Source organism: Scomber scombrus, chromosome 17 (assembly GCF_963691925.1).
Source record: "Scomber scombrus chromosome 17, fScoSco1.1, whole genome shotgun sequence".
In the NCBI taxonomy this organism is placed as follows: Eukaryota; Metazoa; Chordata; class Actinopteri; order Scombriformes; family Scombridae; genus Scomber; species Scomber scombrus.
Genome location: NC_084986.1, coordinates 2,859,562 through 2,884,299, shown reverse-complemented (window position 1 = coordinate 2,884,299; position 24,738 = coordinate 2,859,562). Strand labels below are relative to the sequence as shown.

General features: G+C 40.4%; 1 protein-coding gene across 1 annotated transcript; it reads right to left on the bottom strand.

Annotated features, from left to right (window-relative positions):
* On the bottom strand, positions 1-22,903 carry LOC133998015 (protein starmaker-like). The gene is made up of 6 exons (XM_062437754.1): positions 22,885-22,903; positions 10,166-10,381; positions 6,624-6,674; positions 4,767-4,892; positions 70-1,741; positions 1-4 (listed from the first exon to the last, which is right to left on the bottom strand). Exons 1-6 carry the CDS (start codon positions 22,901-22,903, stop codon positions 1-3), a joined length of 2,088 nt encoding a protein of 695 aa, XP_062293738.1.
* Positions 22,904-24,738: the final 1,835 nt, after the last annotated feature.

Here is a 24,738-nt window from a genome sequence, read left to right as displayed (position 1 = left end):
TCATCTTCATCATCATCATCATCATCATCATGTTTTTTACCCTCGTCATCCTCGAGGGAAGCTAAGTACTCTAGTGTGATTTCATCTTTATCGTCTTCTCGATCCAACGTGAACTCAAATGAGCTGGTATCAATATCTTCATCATCATCATCGTCATCATCAGTAGTCTCATAGGAGATGTCGTCACTGTAGAAGGTCTCTGCAAGTGACTCTTCATCAGTTTTGAGAGTGACATCATCGTAGTCATCATCGCCTAAGACTCCGCTGTCTGTGCTGTAAACCGGAGGAAGGTCAATTTCTTCCTCTTTATCTTCATCATCTTTATCTTCGTCATGGATGTCTTCCTCAGTGACATCATCGAGTTTGTGTTCGAGGTCGAATTCGGCGAGGTCGTGCTCAATATCGTCGAGATCGCTGTCTTCCTCATCGTCTTCGTCGTCTGCGAATCGGTCAGATGAGGCGACGGAAATGTCCTCGTCTGATTGGTCCAGATCATCTTCATCATCATCATCATCTTCCTCATCATGAGTGTCGAGGTGTTTGTCTTCATCATCGACATCATCTTCTTCGAGAGCAGGAAGTGGAGGGAGCTCTTCCTCTTCTGCCAGTTTGTGAGCATCATCATCATCATCATCATCATGTTCCTCATCACGAGTGTCGAGGTGTTTGTTTTCATCATCATCATCGTCGTCTTCGAGAGCAGGAAGTGGAGGGAGCTCTTCCTCTTCTGCCAGTTTGTGAGCATCATCATCATCATCATCCTCGTCGTCAACGGCAACAGGAGGAAGATCGAGGTCGTCTTCTGTGTCTTCTGCGATGACATCATCGCTATCAGATGATGCGACACCCTCCTCATCACTGGAGAGAAGTACAGATTCAGTGACGTCCGAGGTGTCAGTGAATGCATCGTCACTGGTGTCATCATCTTCGTCATCTTCATCTTCATCATCATCTTCTTCTTTTTCAGGGAGAGTCACCTCATCTTCATCACTGTCTTTGATGTCAACAGGTACGTCGGACTCAGAGTCAGGTGACACAGCCGAATCTTCATCCTCAGAGGTGGAGATCGGCTCAGGAGAAACTTCTTCATCTTCATCATCATCTTCTTCTTCATCTTCATCATCCTCAGCAGCAGCAGGTTCCTCATCTTCTTCATCATCTTCATCATCATCATCAGCAGCAGCAGCCACTTCTTCTCCTTCCCCTTCTTTTGCTTCTTCTTCTTCATCATTATCATCTTCGTCAGCAGGTGCGGCTGCTTCGGGTTCTGTTTCCTCTTCCTCATCTTCATCATCTTCATCCCCCTCCTCTTCCTCCTTCTCTGCCTTTGCCTCTTTAGCTGCAGCTGCTTCGACTGGTCCTTCTTCCTCCTCCTCCTCTTCTGCTCCCTCTTCCTCCTCTTCCACTCCTGCTGCTTCCTCCTCCTCCTCCTCTTCTGCTCCCTCTTCCTCCTCTTCCACTCCTGCTGCTTCCTCCTCCTCTTCCTGCTCCTCCTCTTCTTCTTCTCCCTCCTCCTCCTCCTCCTCTTCCTCCTCCTCATATTCTTCATCATCGTATTCCTCTTCATCCTCATATTCCTCCTCGTCATCATATTCTTCCTCATCCTCCTCCTCTTCCTCCTCCTCTTCCTCTCCAGCAGCCTCCATTTCTTCTCCCTCTCCTCCTTCCTCCTCCTCCTCCTCTTCCTCCTCCACAACTTCAACCACTGGTAGAGTCTTTGCTTGCATCCCTAAAACTAAAATAAAAATGTTGTATTATTCAGTAATATTTGAATTTATCTGTGAAAAAAACCTTTACATTAAACACAGCTGTGTTTCATTTCTGCTGTAAGTTTTTTGGAGACCTGGAAATGACAAATGATGTTCAAATAATAATGAAATACTCTCATTACTTATTAGATTTGTTTTCAATGATATGCTGCTGATGTTCATTTACTACAGTGAAAATGTAATATTTAACTTATCATCCTTACTCAATGCCAAAAATGGCAAGACAGTAAAAGAAACCTAAACAAAACATCCAACTTCTCTTTCTTTAGCTTCAAACTCCCCAAACTGTCCCTCATACAACAGCAGGTAGGAATTAAAATTACCCTGAAAGACATTTATAGACATTAATGGTAAATATAATATTACATGTCAGTAAATTATCAATAAACGTAAAGAGTCTCAAATGACATAGTTAATTGATTCCAACTAAAATAAAGATATTTTAAACCACAGTGTATTCATAAAACTTAGTTACACAACAGTAATGATATAATGTAGACAATAAACAATAAATGATCTCTCCAGTATGGATGTGTCATAAAGACCGAATAATTGAATAGTTGTTTGTAGGGTCTAAAGTCGACCTTTTTGCTGTGGTCGTTTTTGGGTTTTTTTTTTACATTGAAATATTTTAATCAAGGGTTGAGCTGTGTAGTCCAATATGAAGGATTCATTAACTACTACTACAGAGCAATTCCCACTCTCAGCCACTAGGGGGATGTGTAAGTTTTTGTAAACCACCTCCACCTTATTTTGAAGTAGAGTCTACACACAATAAGCAACTTGTGCAACAAATGCCACAAGATAATAATATTAATGATAATAAAAGTATCCAAAATGAAGCACAATACAGTAGAACATGGCATGAAAAAACACCATGGAGCAAGACCTGCTTTTGGGTTTTAAAATTGCACTTTTGATAAAAGACCTCTTAAAATTAAGGATGTGTCATTAAAACCAATTAATCAAATAGTTGTTTGAAAGATCTAAAGATGAACTTTGTGCTGTGGTCGTTTGTTTGTTTGTTTGTTTTTTCATTGAAAAACCTTAATCAAGAGTTGAGTGTGTAGGGTTCATTAACAACTACTACAGAGCAATTCTCACTTTCAGCCACAAGGGGGAGCTCTAAATTATTGTAATCTACCTCCACCTTATTTTGAAGTAGAGTAAGACAAGTCTGAAAAGCTGCTGTCTGCTGTGACGGTTACTGAGGGAGACGGACCTGACGCTAATCAACAAACTAGTACGTCAACATTTTTAACTTCTCCTTGAAAGTTTGACAGAAACTAACGTTACGTGTCTCATTGCTAACATGATTGTAAAGGATCTGCTCAGCGTTGTTTATGACGGGGAGAAAAAAAATCCATGCGTGTGTGTAAACAGAAAAGAGGTACGCACCTTTACTTCGGGATGGTAGAAATTCTCCTACAACATAAGAAATGAAAATCAGCAATAGAAAAAAACACAAAAAAAACAAACAGGAATTAAATGGATCCATCCAGCATGCAACAACATGGATACCAGCTCACAAACAGCTTCTGCAGAGCTTTAACACTTTAGTGGCAGCGGTTATCAAGAATAAAAGGGAAAAGTTAAGTTTATTAGTGCAGCAGCGTAAAAATAAGCCACAAAACCTATAAATTTAACTTGTGTTGAACGCTGTGGTTCAGTACTGCTGTCGCCTCCATTAGTTTTACTGTTACTGGGGATGAGGAACAAAGATTGGGATTATCTATCAAGAGTTAATAAACAACAGCGATTATAATAAAGTACCTTTTGCTTTCTTATTCTTCACCTGGCCTTCCTTCTCCTGCTCCTCCTCCTCCAACCATCGTGAATCTTTGACATGGTTCATACATTAAATCATCTTGAAACTATCACCATAGTAAAATATGAAAGTCTCTGGCTGTGTTGTCTTTCTAAAAATCCCTCAAACACACTTTCCTTCATTGATAAGTAACTGAACTGAGCCTGTGAGGGTAGCAGCTTCTTGCAATGGCGTCATTATCCATTGCAAAGACAAAAAAATTTGCCGCATAAAGTCATGTAAAGAAAACATACATGTGCTGTCCAGTGTAGTTAAATCACAGCAGTCAAAGCATTGGTTTGTCTTTATGAAATATCTTAAAGGTTTTTAAATGAGAACTTCCTTGAGATAAACTTGTTGAAAATCCATTTTTGGGTTCAGATTTTTCAATTTTATGGTAAACTGTATATAAGGAGCAGCACATGTAATGCAGTGAAGCATGAACCAGCACAGCCAGCATGTCCATGTGGGCCCCATAAGGGTTCAATTTGAGCTCCAAATATGGGTCTCAAGTGGGTTTGTCCACAGTTTCCATGGTGGCCCCACCTGTGATTTCCCATATGGGCTTCAAGTGGGTTCTGACTGGGTTTCAGGTGGGGCCCAACTGGGTGAGACCCACTTAGACTACAGTAAGTGGGATCAGAATGGACTTTAAATGAAGCCAATTTAGCCAGCCTACCTGGGCTTCACATGGTGGTTTCAGGTGGGGCCAAACTGGGTGAGTTGCACATGTAGAGCCCACGTTTCTGAGACAATATGGGGCCCATACAATTTGCCCTGCTAATGCCGATGCCCGCTTAGCCCACTTACATCCTTTATGGGGCTTCTACATTCAGCCCATGTGGGGCCCATGTTACTGAAACCATGTGGGACCTGCAAAATTTGCACAGTTCAAGCCCATGATCACTCAGTACCCACGTAGCCCACATTTAACCCATGTTGGGCCCACATGGACATGCTGGCTGGGTGATGTGCAAACAGCAGCAAGCTTTATCATTTCTTAAACTTTCCAAGCATCAATACAAACCTTTTTTTCTCACTGCGTATAGATTTCCTGAAGAAGGAGGAGAGAGAAACAAGTAAACACACTGTAATGTCATAAATGCATCAAATACATACATCAAATTACATCAAATTAAATCCAAGATGTTAAGTTTTAGCTTTACTGGAACTTTATGTGGCGAGTTTACCTTCATCTTCTTCAGGAGCGACCAGGCTGGCAGCAAATTTTAATATTACACTGATCATGTTAGTTGACTCCTCCATGGCTTGGTTCACTGCACCCACGGGGTCCGAGCCGATCTTTGTGAGGCCTCCTGGATGAGCACACACACACACACACATACACATCAGCTGATTTAATCACTCATTTAACGTAAAATTACAACAGTACATTTATTCTTGATCAAGCCAAACGAATGACATTACCGTAAGAGTCTCTGAACTCTCACTCGATGCAGAAGAAGCTTTTATGAGCTTCAGCTGCATGGGGGAAATGTGCAGAAACATTAACTCTGAAGCAAAGGGTTAAACTGGAGGGGAGCTGCAGGAGTTGAACTCGAAAGACTAAAATCTGGATTGAAGGAATTGATAAGAGTAATATTAAAGCAGGACTCACCCACCTTCCAGTTTAACCACAGCAAAATGCCTTCTTATATAAAGTATATCACTGTGCAAAAGCATTTTAACATCCACACTGACCCTCATTCATCAAGTTATCAGAGATGAGTTTCAATCTGCTTTCATGGAGTTAATACCATGTTGTTTCTCTCATAACATTTCAGTTATTAAAAGTGATTTGTTTAACAGGTTTCTTTAACTCTCCTATTGTCCTCGAGTCAAGGAAGGAAAGGAGGAAGAAGGAAGGAAAGGAGGGAGGAAGGAAAGAGGGAAGGAAGGAAGAAAGGAAAGGAGGAAGGAAGGAAGGAAAGGAAAGGAAAGGAGGAAGGAAAGGAGGGAGGAAGGAAAGAGGGAAGGAAGGAAGGGGGGAAGGAAGGGATGAAGAAGGAAGGAAAGGAGGGAGGAAGGAAGGAAAGGAGAGATGAAGGAAGGAAGGAAGGAAAGGAGGAAAAATGAAGGAAAGGAGGGATGAAGGAATGAAGGGAGGAAGAAGGAAGGAAAGGAGGAAGGGAAGAAAGAAAGAACAGTCAAAACAGACAGGGTCAATTTGACCCGGGAGGACGACACAAAGGTTGAGTGAAAGATAATTTCATTAAACAAATTTACAGATTTGAAAGAGTCTTCCACAATTTCTCTAACAGTTTGATAAATGAGGACCATTGTTCCCAGTGTTCCCAGTGCAAACACTGCTGGAACATGTTTGTATTGGAAGCTTCAGAAACTGTTCTTACGGAAACAAAAATGTGTGGAAAGCTGAATATTAAATTAGTATTTTCATGTAGCTACAGTGTTTTTTCACCCTTTTCAACCATTTAAAGTCTAAACTAAAACACCCACAATGCTGAATTCAACCGTTTCTACACAAAGAGCAAACAGGTACAAACTATACACACACACAAAAACAGAATTATCATAAAATATACAGCAGTAAGATGCATTGAAAATACTCAATAGAGCTTGATTGATCTCATTTTGCAGACATGAGATATTTGCATTGAATTAAATCAAACTCACCTGAATTTCAAATATTCAAAAACCAGCTTTTCCCTTATTGAAATCAAAATATTTGAGGTGGTTTTTAAATATTTGAACATTTATGAGGTTTTTTCAGACATAAAAATACAGATAAGACAGTAAAATAATACAAGATAAACATGCTAAAAACATCTTTTCTACACACGAAAGTGCAAACTACGCATAACATCACAGCATATCACTATACTATCATATATATCTAAAACCTTAAAATCAATATCCAGCATGAATGCAAGGTCAGACAGAAATAAAACAACCTCCTACAGTTGACTGTGCAGTATGTACTAACATTTACGGCTAATATTAGCAGTCAGTGTTAAGTAATTAGTAGTTTTTTTTTTTAAAGCTGCAGCTGTAGAAAAAGCTGCTGAGGAGTTAGTGCGGTGTCTTGCCTCTAGGCCCTGATTCCTTTAAACCCTTCCTGACGATAGGAGGCGGCTGACCTGGTTGGATGAGAAAAGGGGGCAATAAGCAAAGATATCAAGCACAGAGCTGAAGCAAAAAGAAGAAGAAGAAAGGGTTAAAAGATGGAGAGGTGAAGCTGGGATGGCGATGATGAGATTTGGGGAGAAAACATGGATTTGAATCAAAACTGTGACTGTGAGGATAAAAAAGAGACGTTGATATTTCTTTTAAAATCAATGAACATGAGGTGAAAATGTTTGTTTTAGCTTTACTGCTTCGTTACTGCAGTTTCTTCCATTACTTCCAATGAGAATCATGTGTAATAATTAAGGAAATGAAGGAAGATGTTCTTGTTAGGGTTAGAGCTGACCACAACAAAAATGAAGTTTATGAAAGTGATGTTACTGAAGGTTTTTTTATATATATTATGAGTAGGCATGGGCCGGTTACCGATTTCAAGGTATACCACGGTATGAAAAAGTCACGGTTTCAAAACCGCTAAAAATTTTTGTCCCTCAGGTCGCGTGTAGCTGCAGTGTAAAGTTACCCCTCTCCCCCGCGTACCTCCGGTTGCTGTTACAAGCAGGTAGCTCTGCAGGCTGTATGATGGCTGTATTTTTTCTAAATACATATTTACTAATGTTGCATCATGTTCTATATATTGTTTAAAAATAAAATACTGTTCAATGGAAACGTTTTCTTTTTTTGTTTTTTCAATACAGACATTTCTAAATAACACATTTTAGAGCTGTAATCATAATACCGTGAAACCATGAAACCGTGATGTTTTTGCCTAAGGTTATCATACAGTCAGAATCTCATACCTGCCCATGCCTAATTATGAGGAGAAATTGAACCATTGCGTGCAGCTTAGTGACATCACTGTTAAAGAGAAACATATGAATACAGTAAAATTAGTAGATCTAATTAATGCAAACATAGTTCAATGTGCTGTACAGAAATATAAAGAATATGTACAATTATACAGAAGTAAAATGAATAACATTTTATGAGACAAAATATATAACATTGTCAAGGTTTACCTACAGTATGTTTTTAGTACATGATGGTTCATAATGGTATTTAAACAGTCATGACTCTGCTGCTCTTTATGGTAAAATAGCTAAATAATGTGTTGGTTTGTACAAGTGCTGCATAAAAACTACATTGACCAGCATGCACCAGTCATAACATGTTTAAATTAAAAACAGAAAAGGAACATTTTATGCTTTTTGTACTGTTATGATGTTGGATATCTCTGCTAAACAGGGTAAAAGTTACACTACTTTCTGCAGAAACAAAGACCTGTAAATGTGTATAATATGTCAGCTTCAAAAACCCTGTAAACACCAAGTGAATCATAACAGCTCCATGAGTTTTAGAGAGCTCAACATCATCAGTGTCAAAACCTGATGTATACGTTCAGATACATGTAATGCACAGATAATCCACCAGGGGGCAGAACACGTGCAAGATGGACGTTGTCAATCAGTGAGCCACAATTTTTAAGGTATGGATAATTTTGCCTGTTTAGAAAAAGTAAATATAAGAAAAACATTCAAATAATTACTAAAACTTCAACAGGAATAGTTACTGGATGGATGTAATGTTGAATTAATAAATATTTTTTAGCTTATTTTATGGTAAATTAATGTTGAAAATGTGTGTATCAAATTATATGCAGCAGGTATAGAAGGTAATTTCATGTTGTGGGTGATGTGAGCTCCATGCAGGACCTTTAAAAGGCTTAAAAATGTTGTATTTATTAATGATTATTAAATAATTATTTGTCAGAAGGTCCAATAAACACTCAAAGAACGATAATTTTCTGGTAATTATTTGATGGTTCAGGCTTTACAGGGTTAAAAAGCCTGCTGACAAGAAGCAGGTGTTTCTGCTTGAATGACAGCAGTGAAGACAAAACAGTCCTTAAATGTTCTTCTAGGATCCATTAGCGACCACTTGAAACAATTATGATGTAATTCATGCCATTGCTTCTCATATAAACATGACATGAGCTGTGTTACAATAACATCTTCTCAGTAGTCCCTTCTCGCTCCTGTTGGAGTTGTCAGATTTATACCCTGTGGTGCAGCGTAACTCAAAATGAAGGCAAAATAAAGTCTACATATATTATAATATAATAAAGAAATACAACCACTGTGGAAATAACATTTAAAAATAAAACATAATAATCTATAAATGCAGTGCGGAAAACACAGATATATAAAGTAAATCACATTTTATTGTAGAAAACTATAAAATCTCTAAACAACTTTAAATGTATATCATAATTATACATTACTAAGTGTTCTTAATATTTTGTATGATAACGGAGTGGACAAAATATAAGGAACACCATTCAATGTAATACACCTCTTTACACCATCACACACTACTACCTTAATAATGAGCTTAAGCTATCATAGACTATAAAAACTTCTTAAAAGGAGAATTTATAGCAGAGCTGTTGTATTGGATCACATTAGACTGCACAGGTGTTCCTAATAAAGTGGCCGTTGAGTGTATAATCATAGTAATAATTATAATAAACACTGATATTGTGCAGCGTGTACAGCATCCAAGTAGCCTGCTTGCTAATGAGTGCTGTACTTGAGATGAATGACACTTCAGAGGTAGATTTGAGATGATATTAGGCACCAATGTGACCACAAAGCTGGCTGGAGTGATGCTAACTGGAGACGAAACTCATTGATACTCTGACAGCCATTTATGAGCCAGAGCTCAAGTCTACGTTTGGTCCTCTGGTGCCAAAACAGAGAAGGTGAGCCAACATTAAAGTAAAAAACGTGGATTTATTAAACTCAACCTGTCAGTTTATTGCCAAATATCAGTTGAGATGAAGCTAAAACATGTTTCACTACACTGTATCTCTTCTTTAGTGTTCCCATTAACCCTGTCTGTTTTGACTGTTCCTTCTTTCCTCCCTTACTTACTTCCTTCCTTTCCTTCCTCCCTTCCTCCTTTCCTCCCCCCTACCTTCCTCCCTTCCTTCTTTCCTCTGTCCTTCTTCCCTTCCTCTTTTCCTTTCTCCCTTCCTTCCCTCCTTCCTTCTTTCCTCCATCCTTCCTTCCTTCCTCCCTCTTTTTCTTCCTTCCTTCCCTACTTCCCTCCTTCATCCTTTCCTTCCTTCTTCCCACCTTCCTTCCTTCCTCCCTCCCTTCCTTCCCTCCTTCCTTCTTTCCTCCATCCTTCCTTCCTTCCTTCCTCCCTCTTTTTCTTCCTTCCTTCCCTACTTCCCTCCTTCATCCTTTCCTTCCTTCTTCCCACCTTCCTTCCTTCCTCCCTCCCTTCCTTCCTTCCTCTCTCCTTTCCTCCCTCCCTTCCTTCCTTCTTCCTCCCTTACATCCTTCCTCTCTCCTTTCCTCCCTCCCTTCCTTCCTTCTTCCTCCCTTCCTCCCTTCCTTCCTTGACTCGAGGACAACAGGAGGGTTAAATACTGAGTGAACATTATTTAGACGTGACAATGAGCCAGAAGTGCAACAACATACATCACACCTGCATTTACCTGACAGTGTCTTGTAGTCTATCAGATCAAACATGATGACAAAAACACAAGACCACGTAATGATGAGGGCCAGGACCAGGATCCAGGCCAGCGGCGAGCTGAACGTAGAGTTTATCTCATCTGAGAACGTTTTCTTTGGTTTCTGTGCAAGTAGCAGCGCGGCGTCTCCGATCTTGCCGTCGATGACCATGGTGGTGGTGGTGGTCGACGACCGAGCTGAGGAGAGGAAACAGTCAGAGATTAGTAGCAGCTGACACTTTGGATGAAAGTGCTGCTGTTTGTGGTGCTGTTGAGTTGAATTGAGAGGTGTTTCTATTATTTTGTCCACCTCAGTGATATCTGTGAGGTGAGATCAGGTGGGGGGTTCCGGTCCTCTGAGCGGAGGCCAACGTGGAAGTAACTTAAAACTGCATTCTATCAAAAGGCCACCAGGGGGCGACCGTTTTGGTGTCAAAAGGACTTCCGTCTCTATACAAGTCAATGGAGAATTCACCAACTTCTCACTTGATTTCTAACCTCAGTAAACGTTTTCAAAATGTGTTTATGGTCTCAATCGCTAGTTTAAAGCCTTCTTCAATGCAGTATGATGTTCATTTGGGACATTTTGGCCTCCCTGATTTTATATGTGACGATAAAGCAGGGTATGCATTAGGGCGTGGCTACGTCGTGATTGACAGGTTGATTGGTTCACAGGTTCAGGAGGGCGCCTCATGCTCCTCCTGATGCCCATATAAGTAGAATCCCTGTTTTTATTTTTCCCGGCATGAACCTGAAATTTTCAAGATGGCGCTGCTCAGATCCGAAACTTTTGGCTATTATTGGCTTACGAGCAGCAGTCCACAAACCAATGGGTGACGTCACGGATGTTACGCCAATTTCTTATATACAGTCTATGTTCATGAGTATGTTGATCTGTAATGATGCAAAGGTGTCACGTCTCGGTCTTTTTGTTTCTCCTTGGTGTCTCTTGTCTTATGTTTCCTGTTTTATTTTGATACTCACCTCTTGTCTTCACTTCCTGCCCTCATGTGTTTCCTGCCTGTGTGATGACCTGCCCCTCCCTAATGTGTTGACCTATGTCTCGTTATCTCTCCTCCCTGTAGAGTTTATAGTCTGTTTGTTTTCTCTCCTTTGTGCCAGTTCGTCTTGTTCCCTTGTGACAGACTTCCAGCCTTATCTAGAATATTCCTGGTGAACCTTTAGTGTTTTTTTTTACTTCTGGCATTAATTAAAGGACTAATTCTGTTTTACCTTCATGCACGAGTCTGCATTTGAGTCCCTGCTTGAGTCAGTTGTCACCTAAAGGTAGTTTAGCCTTCGTGTCGTCCTCTCGGGTAAAATTCACCCCGTCTGTTTTGACTATTCCTTCTTTCCTCCCTTCCTTCTTTCCTTCCTCCCTCTCTGTTTTTTCCTTCTTTCCTCCCTCCCTCCTTCTTTCCTTCCCTCCTCCCTTCCTTCCTTTCCTCCCTTCCTTCCTTCTTTCCTTCCTCCCTCCTTCTCTCTTTCTTTTTCTTTCCTCCCCCTACCTTCCTCCCTTCCTTCTTTCCTTCTTTCCTCCGTTCCTCTTTTTCTTTCCTTCCCTCCTTCCTTCCTTCCTACCTTCCTTCTTTCCTTCCTTCCTCCCTTCCTCTTTTCCTTTCTACATCCCTCCCTCCTCCCTTCTTTCCTCCCTCCTTCCTAACCTCCCTTCCTTATTTCCTTTCCTCCCTTCCTTCCTCCCTCCTTTCCTTCCTTCCTTCCTTCCTCCCTCCCTCCCTTCCTTCCTCCCTCCTTTCCTTCCTTCTTCCTCCCTTCCATCCTTCCTTCATTCCTTCCTTCCTCCCTTCCTCCCTTCCTCCTTCCCTCCTTTGTTTCCTTCCTACCTTGACTCGAGGGCAGCAGGTAGTTTAGAGAATAGAGACGCTTCTGTTACTGAGTGTAAATTTGGTAAAATGCTGCAAAAAATAGCTTATTATTGCTTATTATGTCTCTTTAGTTACATTATCGTTGAGTATCTTCTTATAGTATTTCCTGCAGTTTGTTTGGTAGTATTTTGTAGTTTTATAAAGAGAGAGTCTGATGAGGTGGGAAAGTTTACAGTGGCTACATCAATGATAACGAAGAAAGTCGTTATATTTTCACTTTATTCAACATTACAGCAAACATCCTGGTATTAAAACTGCAATTATTGATCTTTAAGCCACAAGATGACAGACAAAAACATTCAAACAAGCCGACAGATACACAGACAGCACAAATCACCAATATAGTAGAAAGCAGTTATGATCAAATACTTAAACATCTGAAGGACATCAAACAATTGATGTTAGTCACTAGTCTGGCTGGTGTCTTTAAAAAGCAAAACTCTTGGATGTTAAGTTTCCTTTTTTCTGCATTTTGTACCACACACATACACACACACACACACACACGCACACGCACACACACACACACAGGTTAATTTTGGGTAGAGATGCATCAATTAGTTGATTGATAGAAAATGAATTGGCCACAATTTTGATAAAAGAATAAAAATGCCAAACATTCATTACTTCAAAGCTCTCAAATTTAGGATATTTGTGCTCTTCTTTGTCTTACATTTCTTTAAACTTTACATTTTAGCCATTTGAATTGTTGCTTGAACAAAATAATACATCTGAGCTTTTTTTCTCCATTTTCTGAAGTTTTATTGACAAAACTATGAATCAGTGTAATCTGAATATATTAGAGTTTTTGACTGTTGATGAGATTAAACGAGACACATGAGGACACTGAAATATCAAAACAGGCATTATTCACTGTTTTCAACCATGAACATAATCTGGCTCCAAACTAGTTGTAATGTCACAAATCCTGCTTGTAAGCCCTTTGAAATCTCGTTTTCAATGAGCTCAGAGAAACTTTCCACTTGCAGCAGATTCATGTGAAAACAGACTCTGCACAGTGAAGCTCAAACATCCAACTGAAGGATGTTTGTATTTAAACATTATACGATCCTGCTCCTCACCCTTTGTGCAAATACACCAAGAGACTCCAGAGCTGCAGCAGATCCACCAAACTGTAAAGTCTCAGTGTGTGTGTGTGTGTGTGTGTGCGTGCGTGCGTGTGTGTGTGTGTGTGTTTCAGAGGAACACCTGTTGTCCCCCCTCAGCTCTCTCTGCTGGCAGCTCCTGCAGGTTTCTCTGTTACTGCTGACTCAAACAGCTTAGCAGCACTAAACACACACAGACACACACACACAGACGGACTTCATTACTCTGATTCCAACAGGTCCGGTCAAAATATAACTCACCACCATATGAAACCTATTAAGAAGCGATTGTGATACCACCGGATGGCTACTAAATTTAAGGTCTAAGCAAATGTGACAAAATGTCCTGAAAAATGTTAAAGAGTCATAAAGACACCCTGAAACACTCATGCTGCTGTCCTGGTTTGTGGACTGCTGCTCGGAGGCCAATAGTTTCGGATCTGAGCAGCGCCATCTTGAAAATTTCCGGTGCATGCTGGGAAAAATAAAAACAGGGATTCTACTTATATGGGCATCAGGAGGAGCATGAGGCGCCCTCCTGAACCTGTGAACCAATCAACCTGTCAATCACGACGTAGCCACGCCCTAATGCATACCCTGCTTTATCGTCACATATAAAATCAGGGAGGCCAAAATGTCCCAAATGAACATCATACTGCATTGAAGAAGGCTTTAAACTAGCGATTGAGACCATAAACACATTTTAAAAACGTTTACTGAGGTTAGAAATCAAGTGAGAAGTTGGTGAATGACGTATAAGGATTTTCAACAACTCAATTTTAAATAATAAAAACAAGCATATCTAATGCAGTAGTTCAAACATTCAGCATGTTGTGTACCTGACAATTCATATTACAATTTGAAAGTGATTTTAGTGGGTTTTTCAAGATTAATTGGCACTGGCCTGAAAAAAAAGTCATTTGGTGCGACCATGATTCATCTTGAAATATCTTATATAAATAAAAGACCATCATTTACAAAGATTTTTAAAAAATGCAAATACTTTGTTTCCAAACACTTTATATTACTGAAAACTTGTAAAAAAAGATGTGAAGCATGTTAACTAAATTAATTTATTTCAAGATGAATCGTGGTCGCACCACATGACTTTTTTTAAAGGCCAGTGCCAATTAATCTTGAAAAACCCACTAAAATCACTTAATTTCAAATGTATAATATGGAGCTTCAAGTACACAACATTCTGAATGTTTGAACTACTGCATTAGATATGCTTGTTTTTATTATTCTATAATTGAGTTGTTGCAAATCCTTATACGTCATTGACCCTTGTATAGAGACGGAAGTCCTTTTGACACCAAAACGGTCGCCCCCTGGTGGCCTTTTGATAGAATGCAGTTTTAAGTTACTTCCGTGTTGGCATCATTTCAGAGGAGCGGAACTCCCCGCCTGGCTTTAACTAAAGTCAAAGTTACATTATTCTTATTTTAAAATGAAAACAATCAAAATCACAGTGTGGCTGTCTGTCCTCTGATCTACAACAAGATACTACTACTAACCACACTGTAATGATGTTTAGTATAGATACTCCTGGACCCTAAAGGACGATTCTGGAGGACAGATGTTAGTGACTCCCTACTTAAGGTTTCAAGTGACCATAATTATCAACTTCAAGAGAGTGAATCAAGCTTTGTGTCATGTTTCTGTTGAGCCTGATGAATAATTAATGGATGGAATAATAATAATAATAATCAGGACGAACGTTAATCAGTAACCAACATGGACATATTCTGCTCTTGATATGTTTCATTAATAAAAGAGGAGGCAAGAACACTCTGAAGTTATACTAGTTAAGTTATAACATTAACATTTTTGAAATTCATGTCATGTAATTTAAAAACAGCCACAAAATAGAGCAAAGGTTATAATCCAAGTCATGTTATATATTTATTTTTCTAAAAGCTATCAGCAGGTTGACATTAACCATCAGCAATTTAGCTCATATGGATACTTGTTAAGCTTGTACACCTGATACATTTAAACATTTCATTTCTGTCAAATTTTCACGCACATTCTCAAACAAGGTTGGATGTAAATTTGAACGAGCTAATTTGTTTGTGAGGAGCCTTTTTAATTTTACATTTACATTTAAATTTAGTCATTTAGTCATTTAGCAGACGCTTTTATCCAAAGCGACTTACAAGGGAGAATAACATTCAAGCTACATTGCAACATTGATTTACACAAACGACACATTTAACTACACAACTTATTGGTTACTTAACTTTCTCTATCAATGGCTTTGTCTTTGTCGTGGAAATGCCACGACAATTATAACTTTTTAAGCTTTTTGTGTCTGATCAACAGCCCAAAGAAATTCAGTTTATTATCATGTATGTCACAAGAAAAACTTTAAAATCATCACATTTGAGAAACTCCAACCAGAAAACTTTGTGAATTCTTCCTTTCAAAATGACTTTAATTTTAATTGATTGCCATCAAATGTAATTGACTATCAGAATCATTATCAGCTGGACTTATTAACTAACTAACAAACATTAATCTATGGTTCAAATGTGTTTTTACCCTTTGAACCTTTTACAGGCCTATAATAAACCTGTACTGGGAGGTTTTACTGTCAGTAAGTTCACAGTACAAACGCACCTTCTCCTGCTGAGTTCAGTTTGAGAGTCAGTGGCGGAGCAATAACAGCTCAGACAGGACATTTCTTTATCTGTTGTTGAGGAAAGAGACAGAGTTTCTCTTCCTCTTCAAGCCTTCTACGGGTAGATTTAAGGACGTAGTCTAATATAGTTCTCACTTCTCTGACCTGCTGATGCTTCTTTAAAGGAAACTGGTTAAGGAAGGAAGGGAGGAAGAAGGAAAGAAAGGAGGGAGGAAGGAAGAAGGAAGGAAAGGAGGGAGGGAGGTCAGGGAGAAAAGGAGGGTGGAAAGGAGGGAGGGAGGGAGGAAGGAAGGAAGGAAGGAAAGAAGGAAGAAGGAAGGAAGGGAGGAAGGAAGGAAGAAGGAAGGAAAGGAGGAAGGACGGAAGAGAGGAAAGGAAGGAGGGAGGAAGGATGAAGGAAGGAAAGGGGGGAAGAAGGAAGAGGGAAGGAAAGGAGGGAAGAAGGAAAGGAGGGAGGGAGGAAGGAAGGAAGGAAAGAAGGAAGAAGGAAGGAAGGGAGAAAGAAGGAAGGAAGAAGGAAGGAAAGGAAGGAAAGGAGGAAGGAAAGAAGAGAGGAAAGGAAGGAGGGAGGAAGGATGAAGGAAGGAAAGGGGGGAAGAAGGAAGAGGGAAGGAAAGGAGGGAAGAAGGAAAGGAGGGAGGAAGGGAGGGAAAGAAAGAAGGACAGAAGGAAGGAAGAAAGGGGGATGGAGGAAAGAGAGAGGAAGGAAAGCAAGGGAGAAGGTGGGAGGGAGGAAGGACAGACGGAAGGAAGAAAGGGAGGAAAGAAGGAACACTCAAAACAGACGGGGTCAATTTGACCCGGGAGGTCGACAGGAAGGTTAATTTGTTTCTGGACTGGTATTTCGGGGGGAAAACTGCATCAACCAGTAGAAAAAAAACAGATTATGTACTATTGTATTCATAGTTGGTCAATCAGTTCATTCAGATTGCAACTGCATTGGGGAAGATTTTAAGGACTCCATTTACTTTCCATCTGAGGTCAATGTCAGGTCAAGTTTTAGAGGCTTCAATATCTTATTAACAAGCTAATTTTATGTCTATCTTACATCATTTATATAGTTTTTACATTAATAGCTGCAAGATTCATATTAGCAACATTCAAATTTAATCAGGACAGAAGTTAATGAGTCAGCTTAAACGTTAGAGATTGTTCCTGTGCTTCATAAATAAGGGAAGAAGCCCGTTTAATGTCTTTAATTAGTTCATATAATCATCTTGTTACACATTTTGTTGTGGTTTTTATCATGTTTTTGGTTTTCCGTTGACCCTTTGACACTGTCCGCTTACACACAATACCAAAATATAAACCTCCAGATTGTCTTGATCTTTGCTGAGCACCCCCCCCCCCCCCCCCCCCCCCCTTAAAGAGGATGAATCATCATAACTCTGAGAGCTTCTTCTACTCCAGGCCTGCAGATTTAACGTCACTGTAATGAACTTTATATTTAGCTAGCACTTTTCAGACATTACAACACCTTTCTGTTGTCCTCGAGTCAAGAAAGGAAGGGAGGGAGGAAGGAAGGAAGGAAGGAAGGAAGGAAGGAAGGAAGGAAGGAAGGAAAGGAGGAAGGAAGGAACGAAAGGAGGGAGGAAGGAAGAAGGAAGGAAGGAAAGGAGGGTGGAAGAAAAGAGGGAGGAAGGAAGGAAGGAAGGAAGAAGGAAGGAAAGGGGGAGGAAGGAAGGAAGGAATGAAGGAAGGAAAGGAGGGAGGAAGAAAATAGGGAGGAAAGGAGGAAGGAAGGAAAGGAGGGAGGAAGGAAGAAGGAAGGAAAGGGGGGAGGAAGGAGGAAGGAAGAAGGAAGGAAGGAAAGCAGGGTGGAAGAAAAGAGGGAGGAAAGGAGGAAGGAAGGAAGGAAGAAGGAAGGAAAGGGGGAGGAAGGAAGGAATGAAGGAAGGAAAGGAGGGAGGAAGAAAATAGGGAGGAAAGGAGGAAGGAAGGAAAGGAGGGAGGAAGGAAGAAGGAAGGAAAGGGGGGAGGAAGGAAGGAAGAAGGAAGGAGGAAGGAAGGAATGTGGAAGGAAGGAAAGGGGGAGGAAGGAAGGAAGAAGGAACGAAACGAGGGAGGAAGGAAGGAAGGAAAGGGGGGAATAAGGAAGGAAGGATGAAGGAAGGAAAAGAGGGAGGAAGGAAGGAAGGAAAGGAGGGAGGAAGGAAGGAAGGAAGGAAGGAAGGAGGAAATAAGAAACAGGAGGGGACATTAATAACTCCTTCTCCTTCACTTTGACGCCTCTGTCTCTGACTTTCTCTAAAAGGTTTGATCATCCATCCGAGCACGGTTCTTCCTTTAATGGCTGACCTGTCTCCACGCTGCGGAGGACATGTCTGTTGTTGCTCTCTCTCTGTATCCATGACAGCTGATCTGAGAGTGACTCATTAGCGGTTGAGTGTTTTGGGCTGTTCAGAATATGAGGGAACTGTACCATAACATTACATTTCCTTAATGAGCGGCGCACCGAGCCGAACTGAGAGACTAACGGACCTTTACGATGCGGCTGGTTGAGCATCGGCGCTGCTATTAATCAGGTTGTGATTAATGTTTCCATCTCGCCAACTAACAAGTGCTGCTGTGCTGCTGCTTAAAGGACAGACTGAGGAAATAGAGATTACAGGTCATGCATAGGAAGGAAAGGAGGAAGGGAGGAAGGAAGGAGGAAGGAAGGGAGGAAGTAAGAAGGAAGGGAGGGAGGAAGGGAGGAAGGAAGGAAAGGAGGGAGGGGGGAAGGAAGAAGGAAGGAAAGGAGGGTGGACGGAAGGAAGGAAAGGAGGAAGGAAGGAAAGGAGGGAGGGAGGAAGGAAGAAGGAAGGAAAGGAGGGAGGAAAAAAGGGATGAGGGAAGGAAGGAAAGAAGGAAGGAAGCAAAGGAGGGAGGAAGGAAGCAAGGAAGGAAAGGAAGGAAGGAAGGAGGGAAGGAAAGGAGGGAGGAAGGAAGGAAAGGAGGGAGGAAGGAAGGAAGGAAAGAAAGAGGGAGGAAGGAAGGCATTGTATTCTCTACAATACAATGCATGCATGTATTAGTCTCTCTCTCCATGTAGACATTACAGACATTAATTCACTCCCTCCACTCTGGTGCTTTCCTGCAGTGAAAGCTTTGTAAACACTCTGATCTGGCTTCTGTATATTCCTCCCTCCTCCTTTCCTTCCTCCCTTCCTTCCTTCCTTCCTTCCTTCCTTCCCTCTTCCTCCCTTCCTTCCTCTTTTCCTTCCTTCTTCCTCCCTGCTTTCCTGCAGTGATAGCTTTGTAAACACTCTGATCTGGCTTGTATATCCGCTGAAGTGTCATGATTCATTTCAAACACACTTGCTGCCAAGTGACTCTGTAGCCTCTATATTTCAGTAGCTGCTGACATATTGGCTCTTTCAACTGGAAACACAAGAAGAACTGAACTGTCACCGCATGTTTTTTTTTTTGGTTTTCAAGTGAAATGTTCTCAACAGCTTCTGGATGGATTGCTATGAAGCTCAGTGCAGATATCCATCATACCCAGAAGATGAATAGGGGAGGTCAAAGTTTTGAGTTATTATGTGAAATATCCAGGTGGGGAGTTCCGGTCCTCTGAATTGAGGCCAACGCTGAAGTAACTTAAAACTGCATTCTATCAAAAGGCCACCAGGGGGCGACCGTTTTGGTGTCAAAAGGACTTCCGTCTCTATACAAGTCAATGGAGAATTCACCAACTTCTCACTTGATTTCTAACCTCAGTAAACGTTTTTATAATGTGTTTATGGTCTCAATCGCTAGTTTAAAGCCTTCTTCAATGCAGTATGATGTTCATTTGGGACATTTTGGCCTCCCTGATTTTATATTTGACGATAAAGCAGGGTATGCATTAGGGCGTGGCTACATCGTGATTGACAGGTTGATTGGTTCACAGGTTCAGGAGGGCGCCTCATGCTCCTCCTGATGCCCATATAAGTAGAATCTGTGTTTTTCCCGATATGCACATGAAATGTTCAAGATGGCGCTGCTCAGATCCGATACTATTGGCCTCCGAGCAGCAGTCCACAAACCAATGGGTGACGTCACGGATGTTACGTCCATTTCTTATATACAGTCTATGGAAATATCTACTTCATGGATTGGCACCAAACCTTGTGCTGATGCTCATCGTTCCCAGAAGATGTATCCTAAAGACTTTGGAGATCCCGTGCTTTTTTAATCTCCACCTCGACACTCATGGCGTTTCATGAAATGTCTAAAGAACTGTTGACTGGATTGCCATTAACCTTTGCGTCGTCCTCCCGGGTCAAATTGACCCCCTCTGTTTTGACTGTTCCTTCTTTCCTTCCTTCAGTCTGTCCTTCCTCCCTCCTTCTTTCTTTCTTTCCTTCCTCCCTCCCTCCCTCTCTCCCTCCCTCCTTCCTTCCTCCCCTCCTTATTTCCTCCCTCCCTCCTTCTCTCTTTCTTTCCTCCCTCCTTCCTCCCTCCTTTCCTTCCATCCTTCCTCCCTCCCTCCTTTGATTCCTTCCAACCTTCCTTCTTTCCTTCCTTCCTTCCTCCCTTCCTTCATCCCTCCTTTCCTACCTTCCCTCCTTTCCTCCCTCCTTTCCTTCCTTCTTCCTCCCTTCCTTCCATCCTTCCATCCTTCCTTCCTTCCATCCTTCCTTCCTTCTTCTGTCCTCCCTCCCTCCCTTCCTCCCTCCCTCCTTATCTTCCTTCCTCCCTTCCTCCTTTCCTTTATTATTCCTTCCCTCCTTTCCTTCTTTCTTCCTCCATTCCTTCCTCCTTTCCTTCCTTCTTCCTCCCTTCCTTCCTTGAATCGAGGGTTAAAAAGCAGTACAGACATTCACGTCTCCCTCAGCGTGACTTGTAATAACCATCACCATTGGTTGACCTTCCCTTCAATCTCAGCTGTACTTTCTGTTTAGTGCTGATTTGCAAATGTTAACATGCTAAACTAAGATGGTGAACAAGGTAAACATTAAAACCTGCTGTACTTTAGCATGTTGTCGTTTTAATCAAATAAATGTTCAATTTAGTTTCATATAAATTTAGAAGCAAAGAGAAAACAAAAAGCTGTTTAAGGCTTGTTCATGTAATCTTGAGCCCTAAACTTAATTGTCTATTTAGTGATGTCTGTGATTGTTTCTGATTGATTTTGAGCTTCTTTTTGTTTCTCTATGTGTTTAATTTGTCTTTGTCTTTTTTATCTCTCCAATTAAAGAAATCTTGATCTCAGTGAGATTACATCATTAAGCAAAAGTTCTTCTATCTCATTATCTTCTTATCTGAAATTGTCAAACACTGTTATGTTCTTCTAGAGATACCAAATATACAAAAATATTTAAATTACAGCTGACAGTGGTATCTCTAACAGGATAACAGGCTTCTACACTTTCATGGCCTTTAGAGAAGCAGGAAACATCCCAGAGGAGATGAAGTAAGTCCTAAACCTGCATTTGTTATATTGAAATAATTGAGATAATTAAGATCCAATCATGAGATATCATTGGATATCCTGAGGTAAAAAGGTAATTATTCAGATAGTGGGGAAAACAACTCTTTAAAGAAATGAATGTGAACACTGCAAGATTATAATTTTTGAGTAAGAAAGTTCATTTTTCACCTCAGAAAATGAAAACAAGGTAAAGATCTAGATTTTATATCAGGCTTTCAACCAGATGTCATTCTCTTTTATATTTTCAATTTTTATATATATTTGCTCAGTTGTTGTGAAGTTGTCAGTTTAGGGTTAGGGTTAGGTTGCTGCTGAAGATAATGAGATGCTGTTGAAAGCTCTGGAAAAAGCTACACAAAATGACTTTTTTATAAGATTATTTTGTCATATATAAGTTTTAATGTTGAGAAAATTCAGTAATTATTTTGTGATAACAAGAAAACTGTCTTGATTTGGGATATTAAGTTTATAATATCTGCTTAACTCAATCAATCATTCTGGTTAAATTTAAGCTGTTTTGTCATTATTACATATTAAGTAAGAATATAATGCTTTTACATCTATTATATGTCAACATGCCTGTTAAAAAGGTGCAAGTTGTTCCGCCTTAACAAGACACACTAGAGGGTCATGGAGCTGTCAATCAAGTGCAGTCTGCTCACGCCCACACAGACCTGAGGAGACATTTAAATCAAAATCACTGTTTGTGTGTCCTACTGCAGGCGTGTAGTTAAGTTGTGATCATTATGGGATTTGTAATATTAAAAAGTCAAAAAATGCTCATGGCAACATCAGCTGTCTCCTGCCTCTGGACTGCACTGAAAACGTTATTCTTCATTATGTAAAGCTCGTGTTTAAATGGACTTACTCCTCAGTCTTTGTGCAAATACACCAAGAGACTACAAAGCTGCAGCAGCAGATATACCAAACTAAAGTCTCATTCTGTAAAACATCTTTTGCTCAGACAGTTTTTGGGGCTTAAGGAGTAAAAATCTGGAACTTGTTACTTGAACACTTGAAATTTGCTGCACACAAGACTCAAAAAACCTGTTTAACTCAGCAATAAAACCTGCACTCATGTCTAGTTTTATATGCATTTTATTGCACCATGTACCATGTTGTACTTTAGTTATATTCTATTTAACCTGTGCTATATTTTATTTAATATACTGCTACATTTGGTTGACCTTTTTTACTCTTTTTTTTACTATTTTGATCTCTTACTTCCACAAAAGCCCTTCTGGGACAGGCGTTGCAAATTAGCACTATCGGACAGTTCTTTCAGCCTGTCTATGTATATTGTATCAATCCATATTAAACAAACTATAATAATAATAATAATAATCAACACACACACAAAAAATCCCAACCACAAAAACCAATGAGCTAACAAGCAACAGGAGGTACAGTGTTGATGCTGACTGATCCTATGCAGCACTGTAGCTGTCACAGCTGTGTCAAAGCTGCATTACAAATAGCCGCTACATGATAGCAGCATATTTTTAGATACTTCCAATCATAAAATTCCCCCTACACACCAGACAGCACATCAGAGAGTATGTGTCCAAAACAAACCATGACATGACATGGTGAGTACCTGGCTGCTACGACAACCACACAACATGGTGAACAATGAATTAGTTAAACTTAAAATGAAGATAGTTTACCTTCTACTGTTTCAGTCATAGTTTCAAATTATAAATCCCAGCAGTTAATCCTTAGTGCAGATTAAGTTTCCATGAAAATGTATATTTAAGGTAGATCCTCAACTCCTCGGCGCGATTCAATCCAAGTGTTTAATTCCAATCCAATCCGGCAACGTCACGTGAATCACTGGTGCTGCAGATATGTGGAAAACTCGAACCCTTCAACGACAGCAGCTGGTAACACTACACCCCTTTATGCATTCTTAAAACTTAAATCTGCACTTTTCTTTTTTTTGTTTTGTTCCAGAAGTCAAAAACTCTTTGAGGTGTAAGGTCCGGAAAACTGACTTCTGACCCAGTGGATGAGGCTGGGGAGGTGGACAGAGACCAAGTTATGGTGGTCGGTCTCTTTACCCTTTGCTTGGTTGGGGCTGAAGTTGCAGATAGAGCCCCCCCCCCCTTCCTCAAACTGGCTCTGACAGAATTAGATCTACCACTGGGGGACTGACGGACGATGGAAAGGAATCAAGGGAAGAGAGATTGAGAGGAAGGTAACTTTACCCCACCAGCCACTGTAAAGCTTCTACAGTCACCTGACTACAGTGTGGACCGCTTAAAAATCTATTAAATCTAAATAAAAAATCAATATTATTAGTTTTTGATTCTTGTAAAATAATAAAAGTGTGAATCTAATTAGATACAGTTACATTTACGTCATGTTTCTGAGCCTCAGGCCCTGAGTTATTCTTAGAGCTGCTCGCTGCTGCTGGTATTCTGCTTCGCCTTTTTAGGCCAGAGGCGTGACCTTAACACCCCATACTCCCCCAGTCCCCCCTCCCATGTTAACTAATCCCCCTTCCTCCAGACCTCCACTGCTCAGTGCAGAGCTGTCATCAAGTGGAGAGAAAGAGAGGGGAAGATCGGAATGGCTGAAGTGTCGGTGGTATTCTCCAAGTTTACTCAAATTTGTGGCTGCTCTTGTTATCAAGGCACTACAAGCTTACAACACAAGTCCAGGTTTGTTCTTTTATAGGTTTATAGGTCAGTGCCCAAAGAAGTAAATACAGAGTTAAGGTCTTGGTATGTTTCAAAGTTTCTTCCAAGTTTCTTCCTTCCAAGTTTAAACCAAGCAGCAGCTACCACAGCTCGAGGCTGAAGTCCCATCGATGGTCACTAGATGGTCCAACTGACTCCCATTCAAATAGCCTCAACTTCTCTCTGGGAAGTCAATCATTATTTTCAATGAGTCATTATGGTCATGATCTCGAAATTTAGGCACTCTGATAAGTCACTGTCATAGTCATAATAAGCCATTTTGGAGATTATTGCTCTGTTAATAAGTTTCGAAGACTTTGATGTCTGGTGGGTGTTGTTTGACAGCTATGATTCACAGTTGGCTGCAGCATTCACACCGAGTCGAACTGTGTGTAATGTTACTTGATTACAATACCTGTCCTGTAAGCACCATTCAGCCAAAGTGTTCCCAGTCACATTATTATAGATCCCACTGCTTTCCTTGGCAAGACCCGACCCTACTCTGCTTATGATTGGCTTGTACTTGTAGTCCTAGTTGCTTGGGTTGGTCAAGTTTAGGCATAAGGAGTGAAATTGGTTAGGGTTAAGGTAAGAATATCAGGGTAAGCCAATCAGAAGCAGAGTAGAGTTAAGGTCTTGGTATGTTTCGAAGTGTCTTCCAATTTTCTTACTTCCTTACTACTTGTTTATATCAAGAGGCAACTACCACGTTGTTAGATGGGCCTCAATTTATCTCTAGAAAGTCAGAGAGTCATTGTGGTCTTGATGTCTAAATTTAGGCACTCTAATAAGTCATAGTCATAATTATTGCTCTGGTAATACGATTTGAAGACTTATAGT

Bases quoted from the DNA above. Each gene is read 5' to 3' on its own strand.
- LOC133998015 (XM_062437754.1), bottom strand. The intron at 6,675-10,165 runs GTAAATGCAGGT...TCATCCAACCAG, and splicing joins AGACTACAAGACACTGTCAG to GTCAGCCGCCTCCTATCGTC. The intron at 1,742-4,766 runs GTAAACTCGCCA...ACAACATTTTTA, and splicing joins CGCTCCTGAAGAAGATGAAG to TTTTAGTTTTAGGGATGCAA.